Source organism: Strigops habroptila, chromosome 16, assembly GCF_004027225.2.
Source record: "Strigops habroptila isolate Jane chromosome 16, bStrHab1.2.pri, whole genome shotgun sequence".
In the NCBI taxonomy this organism is placed as follows: domain Eukaryota; kingdom Metazoa; phylum Chordata; class Aves; order Psittaciformes; family Psittacidae; genus Strigops; species Strigops habroptila.
In genome coordinates, this window is record NC_044292.2 from 7634260 (window position 1) to 7641394 (window position 7135).

At 45.1% G+C, this 7135-nt stretch overlaps 2 protein-coding genes across 2 annotated transcripts; both read right to left on the bottom strand.

Moving 5' to 3' along the window:
• Positions 1-348: 348 nt before the first annotated feature.
• On the bottom strand, positions 349-1479 carry LOC115617361 (actin-85C-like). Its single transcript, XM_030507736.1, has one exon. The coding sequence runs from the start codon at positions 1465-1467 to the stop codon at positions 349-351; it is 1119 nt and encodes a 372-aa protein (XP_030363596.1). The 5' UTR covers positions 1468-1479.
• Positions 1480-2177: 698 nt separating this feature from the next.
• Positions 2178-3311, bottom strand: LOC115617360 (actin-85C-like). Its single transcript, XM_030507735.1, has one exon. The coding sequence runs from the start codon at positions 3309-3311 to the stop codon at positions 2178-2180; it is 1134 nt and encodes a 377-aa protein (XP_030363595.1).
• Positions 3312-7135: the final 3824 nt, after the last annotated feature.

The window sequence follows — 7135 nt, forward strand, 5'->3', positions numbered from 1 at the left end:
TCAGAGGTCTCTTTCCACTCTGTGGATGTTTATGGTGCGTGGCAAGGAGCCAGCCCCCACGGGCATGGGATGGAGGTGGCTTGTTCTCAAGTGTTTAAAAGTTTGACAAACTGTTTGCAGTTCTAGCAGGGATCAACACATTTCTAGAATTAAAACCAACATTTTTGGACAGCAAAAATGCTCTGAACAAGGACTCTTTCTTCAACCCAATGCACAAGAGACCTTTCTTTAGTAAGCTATAAAATCACTTACTATAAATCAATTATTTTTGTACTGATTTATTAACTGTTCTCCAGCAGTTCACATTGGCACTCAAAAAAAATCCCTGGGTGGATGTTCCTTGAATGTTCAGAAGCATTTTCTCTGGAGTACTGTTGGTCCAACCTCGTAATAGTCTTCCCTGGTAACCCACATGTTCCTAAATGCTCTTAAGCTGGCAAGGATGGAAGCACCGACCCACACGGAGTACACCCGATCTTGTGGTGAAATGATCTTGACACGAGCTGTGTTGGGAACTCCTGCCTGGAGCTCCTTCCGGAGCCTCTCCTTGAAGCCTCGGAAAAGAGTCGATCCGCCTGATAACAGCACGTTCCTCAGGATGCTGGCCTGGATATCCCTGTGGCACTTGGAGAAGCTCTGGAGGACCATCATCCCCACCCCTGGCCCTGTGATTTCTGCCTCTGCAGGCACGAAAAGCGCTTCAGGAGCTCGGAATAGCTGGTCTCCTGCCTCGACAGCCCTTCCGTCAGGGAGAACGTACTTGCGCAGGAGTTTTGCAGGCTCCGCATGCATCTTTTGGCTGGGATCTAAAGCAACATAACACAGTTTCTCCTTAATATCCCTGACAATCTCTCTCTCTGCTGAGCTTACGAAGGAGTTCCCGGTCTCCAAGAGGAGCCTTGTGAGGTATTTGGTTACATCTCTGCCTGCAAAATCCAGCCTGGTGATGCTATGGAGCAGGTAACGGCCTTCGTAGACAGGGACGGTGACGGTGACGCCATCGCCACTGCCCAGCACCAGTCCCGTGGTGCGGGCAGAGGCGTACAGGGCCATCAGTGCCGACAGGGTCACGAACAGGGCAGGTACCTGGAAGCTCTCGAACATCATCTCAGCCATCTTTTCTCGATGGGACAAAGGGTTGAGAGGGGCCTCGGTCAGCAGCACTGGCATCTCGCTCGGTTTCAGTTTGAGTTCTTGTTTGTACAGGTGCCTCCAAATCTTCTCCATGTCATCCCAGGATGTAACTAACCCATTTTCCATTGGGTAAGTAAAAGACAAAATGCCCCTTTTGAACTGGGCTTCCTCCCCAATATAGCAGTCTTTATGACTCGCTCCAAACATGACAGGTTTGAATTTGGGGTATCCCACAACAGTGGAAATAACCGAACGGGGAACCTGTTCCCCTGACAGACCAGCCTTACACTGCCCAGACCCTATGTCAAAAATCACCACACGGCTCCTTGCCATCACAGAGTCAGATATCCTGTGCAGGATGGGTGCTGTCCTGGGCAGTGGCTGCTGGCAGAGAACATTCTAGATGCCCCAGCCTATAGGTACCACTCCATCGAGCTCACAATCACTGTAGCTGCACCGGCAACACCGCTTCCTCCGGAGAGCATTTTGACTCAGGGCTAGTATTCAGCAGTGAAACTGGGTGTTCCTACTTCCCAGACAAATTACAGCAGAGAATCAATGGATTTTTTCAGACCCCCAGGCACAGAGGAGGGTCGGTTACAGTAATTGCATTTGCATTGATTTATATTTGGATTCTGTTTGGGGTTTTGCTGGGTTTCTAAAGGAAACATTTTTAATGAGGTAAAAAATAACATGAGAGCCACTTTTAGAATAGAAACCCCAGATCTCTCAAAGACCTTAGAGGGAAGGATCTCCCAGCAGAGGAGGTATGCTACTCCCCATATGACTCCAAGGCAGGCTGTGAGTCCGTTAGGGAGTAACTGCATCCCTGTGATATGTGTGCACCTGTAAACTCTGCCCAGGGGAAGGGGGATGATAAACAGTAAGATCCTTATTGCTTAAGCTTTTAATGTTTGATTTTCATACATGGTGTGTCAGCCAATAAACACACAAACAGCTGTAGCACCTTTCAGGTCAGGCAGCTCTCAGCAGGGCTCCTTGCTGATGTGTTGTTGTAGCAAGCCCTTCACTTGACGGTCTCCTTAAAAGCACTTGCGGTGAATGATAGCGGCCCCAAAATCCCTGTAATCGTTCACGGTGACCCACATTTGTCGGAACGATGTCAAGCAGGTGAGGATGGAGGCCCCAATCCACACGCAGTATTTTCTCTCAGGGGGTGCGATGATCCTCACAAACATGCCAGAAGGCACTTGCAGCTTCATCTCCTTCAGGATCCGTTCCTCCAGGCCAGGGAAGAGCGTGGACCCACCTGAGAGCAGGATGTTGCCGTAAAGACTCCTGCGCACGTCGATGTCGCATGTCATGATGCTGTTGAAGATCATTTTGTGCACGCCGGGAGCTTCAACTCCAATGTTTGCAGGCATGAAAAGCGTCTCTGGTGCACGGAAGAGCTGGTTGCCTATCTGGATGATATTGTTGTCAGGCAGTCTGTATTCCCTCATGATTTCTTCTGGCTTTGCTTTCATTTCTTGGACAGGGTCTAAAGCTACGTAGCACAACTTCTCCTTGATATCTCTGACAATCTCCCTTTCAGCTGTGCTAACAAAAGTGTGTCCACTCTCCAAAAGCAGCTTCATAAAATATTCAGTGATATCCCGGCCAGCAATATCCAGCCTGGAGACAGCATGGGGTAAACAGTATCCTTCATATATGGGGACAGTGTGGGTGACACCATCCCCACTGTCCATGACTATCCCAGTGATACGGGCCGATGCATAGAGCGCCAGAGTCGCCTGGACTGCAACGTACATGGCTGGTACCATGAAGCTTTCAAACATGATCTCTGTCATTTTTTCCCTGTTCTGCAGAGGATTGAGGGGGGCTTCAGTCAGCAGCACTGGCCTTTCACAGGGCCTGATTCTCAGCTCGTACTCATACACGTGTCTCCAGATCCTTTCCATATCATCCCAGGATGTAACTATGCCATGGTCAATTGGATAATTCAAAGACAGGACCCCTCGTTTGGACTGAGCTTCTTCTCCAATGTAACATTCTTTCTGTCCAGCTCCCAGCATTGTAGCTTTGACTTTAGAGCGACCAACAATTGCTGTAAAAACAGACCTTGGGCCACTGTCCCCTGCGATACCCGCTTTGAACAGCCCAGACCCATTGTCAAAGATTACAGCCGGGACATCCAAAATGCTGGGGTCAAACATTCTTCGCAGAGCTCTGTTTGTCCATTCCCTTTTACAGGCTGGTGACCATTGCTAGGGAAGCCTTCTCAGGGCTGCACAACGTGCTGTTTCCAACACCCCACCACCTCACAGTGCCTGGTGATGCAATAATACATTTCCCCTGACACTGGATATGGCCAGAGCAGCTTGATTCCAGCCATGACTATCAATTCACTGAGTCTCACCCACATGTCATGCCCCATGAATGTATCCCTGCAACGAGCCTCAGAGCATTTTTTTCCTCGGAATAGAAGAACAAGTATTGCAAATACATGCATGAGAATAATTAAACCTTTCATATGTGCCCCTGGCTTAGCTAAGACTCTACAGACACTTCCAAGGGTTGGTGAAGATTAGGACAATTGTGCCTCCCTGTAAGTATTAACTGAATTACCAGTTTGCTTTTCTGAATAACATCTGCACTGGCAGCAGACCTTGTTCAACTGAATCCTTTCTGATCCTTTAAAGGAAACTCCTAAAACATTTTTAAATCATTAGAACTACCTTTGGCACTGGTTATGGCATTCTGGCATCTTTTTCCCTGTCCTTCTTATTTCATTTAAAGACTATTTTTTGGTGGAATTACAGAAGTGAAATAATAATTTCTGTCTCTTGCTGGTTTGAAAAACCCCAACAGCTTTAAACAATGCTTATAGTACCTTCTAGCGCAAAGAAATTCCTTCCTGTAATGAATCTATATCCTAGGCTGCTGACAAGCTGACCTGCCTGCAAATAAACAGACGTGCAGATGTCTTCCTTCCCTGCTTTCCTTTGCCATTCAGCACTTTGCTGAGAAGAACAAACTCTTTTTTGGATGTTAGTGCAAAAGGATTACAAATATCCTGGATCTTTACAACTGATCCCCTTTCACATCTAATTGCTTGCTGGTTTTTTGTAATTTTGCTTCAAGAGATTTCCCAAAGAAGGAAATTTCTGTAGCTCTGAATCCGATGGGATCTGACAATCCAAATCCCTTCACAGAGAAAATTTGCTTATAAAAAAAAAATAAATAAATCACTACCTAAGTTCAGTTGAATCCTTGGCTGCCAGAGTTTAATTGCTTCTCCTTGTGGCTTTAAATCCAGGGCAGCTTCAAAGCAAGGGTGGCTTCTATTAAATTTAATTACTTTTTCCTGCAGCTCGCATGGCAGAGGTGCCAGCTACTAAATGAAAGTGGGTTTGAATCAGAGGCAGATTCCAAACAAAGATAGATATTAAAGAGAAATTTTAAGTGTAAGCAAATGACCTCCTTGTACAGAGACATTTATACTCTTAATGAACTCAGAAATAAGAAAGCCATCTAACAAGGGATCACCTCTGTGCATGCTCTTTCCATTCTGCTTCGATTCCAGACATGTTTGGGTTAAATTCCACTCTATGCATTTTAGCAGTTTCTCTAATCCTCTTAATATTTGTGTACATATATTTCAGTGTGTGGCACACTTGTTTTCATGCATGCTTCTATATTAGTGTCAACAGGTGTCCCAATCATTTAAGAGGTTGTTATATGCATCACACTAGAAGCCCCATTTAATCCTGCGTGGTCTGCATGCAGCTGACAGTGAAGCACTCCCTTTTGAACACAATGTTGAGTATTAGAACAAGGGAATATTGACTGGGATGATTAAATGGCAGTTGAACCTAGAGGCAGGAATGCCTATCCATTCCCTCATATTGCTTCTATAAATCACCTTAAAAAGGACATGCGTGAATTAATTTTGTTACTGGAGGGTTTGTAATAAGTGAAATTACTGTTGGTGTTTTCCTGTAAATTGAATTCATAGAAGAGACAATGTGAGACATCAAAAATTTCTCGTGCTCACCTGGTGGAACAGCTTATGCTGATACGACAGGATCTCATTCAGGAATGGATAGAGAGCTCCTTTTCTGGGAACCAGCCTGTCTTTGGCCTTTGATGTCTGCCAGGGGCTGCCAGCTGTGGGGAGACACATGAGGCATCAAACTGAGACAAGCAAACTCATTCCATGTAAGCTGCTAATGTCTTGGCTGGTGGATGGTATCCACTGTCATCTCTTAATGGGATTGCATATGAGCTTGAAGCTGAGAGGCACATTGGAACACAGTAATAACGCAATTCCCACAACATACCAACCATAAATGAGCTCTGTCCCACAGACATTGGATTGTAAAAGTTCATAGATAGATAGTTAAATGTGTTGTTTATAGGCCAGTCTTGCTTCATGCCAGTGCTGAGCGCACATTCTCACCAGCTTATACACATCTCTTTGCTCTAGTGACCTGCACAGAGCAATGCCCCAAGAGAGGCAGTGCTTGTGCTTTCTCCATAGCCATCATCCTCTGTCCAAATACTTCTGAAGACAAACACATAACTCAGAGCAGATTGAATGAATGAGGCCAGGAAAGCACCTAGGAAAGGGTGATGAGCTTTGGAAGGTCTGATTTTACCTGGGATAAAAACAGAGGCAAAAGAACTTGTGTTAGCTGTTGTCTCTGTGACAGTGGCTCTGTCAAAGGATGACCAATGCAGCTTTCCAAGTGGGTTTTAAACTGGAACTTTTGATTGCTGAGAAGCAAAGCATTAAATCCATCAAAAAGGTGAAAATAAGAAAAACCAAGAGGCTGGCATGTGGAGTCCTGAGGCAGAGAGTCCTGTAAACAGAACTGTGCTGCCTTTTTACATACAGAAGTAATTTAGCACTTTCTGGGATATCCCAGAAACAAACCAAAGGATTTATTAAAGTGCTAAAGCTTAAGTGTTAGAAGTCTGTGCTTTTACAGCTGAAAGATCACAGTTAGAGACCCATCTCCCTGGAGCATGCATGTGATTTGTGTAACAAATAGGAGTGCATTTATGGAGTGAATCCAAATGCACCAGGAAGAAATATTACAAGAGAAGAAGTGAGGAAAAGAAGGTATTTCAACCCAGTGGAAGTTTGAATGAGGAAGCACTGAAACTGTATGTGGGGAAGACAGAAAGGAGGTGGCTCAGCCTTGTCCATGCCCCTGGAACAGCAGTTCACAGAACATGGAAGATTCAAGCACATCAAATACTGCGGTGATGATAGACGCCTTTATCCAGTCAGCCCGTCAGCACGGGAGGACAACACGTCCTCTGTGCCACAAGTCATCCTGGTACAGATACAAAATGAGTTTATTATTCCGATGGAGACAGGGCCTGGAAACCAGCCGGGCTTTCCCAGGGACTGCGGAAACAAACAGCAAAGGGCAGGCCCTGCTCCAAAGAATTCCGTCTGGGAAGTGAGACCTAACAGGTGGGTGAGACAAGGTCAGGGTGGGAGGCAAGAGAGACAGTGTGAAAGAAATCAGGGGCTGAGAGCAGTTCTTAGCAGTAAGAAGCAATAATCACCATCACAGATGCTTAGCTCTAACAACTTGACAAGATCCCTTTCTTCACATAGGATCTGTGCTTGATTGCTCCCATACTTGTTTCCATCTAAAATCCCCATTTTGCAACGTCTTCGTGACACTGCAAACGTCCACAAAGCTCTTTGAAGTTGAATTTTTATGCATTTATTGACACCAGTTATGATATTTCAAAACACATGGGCTACAAATTGTTACCATGCACTCCTGGTGTTTACAGTAATCCCCACATTAAAACAAACTCAGCCTTTCCTGATGATTTTATATCTTCTTGCTGACTCACTTGCCTGTGCTTATTTAAACTCGTGTTGATTTCTTCTTTTAATATTCAACACTTTTGAAACATAAAAAACCACCCTTATCTGCAAATTTCATTACTTTTGAAACATTTTGCATTCATTTTTATGGGCACCACATGGCCCAAGTCCTCCTTTTCAACA

Coding starts and splice junctions, on each gene's coding strand:
- LOC115617361 (XM_030507736.1), bottom strand. CDS start 1,467: ATGGCAAGGAGCCGTGTGGTGATTTTTGACATAGGGTCTGGGCAGTGT.
- LOC115617360 (XM_030507735.1), bottom strand. CDS start 3,311: ATGTTTGACCCCAGCATTTTGGATGTCCCGGCTGTAATCTTTGACAAT.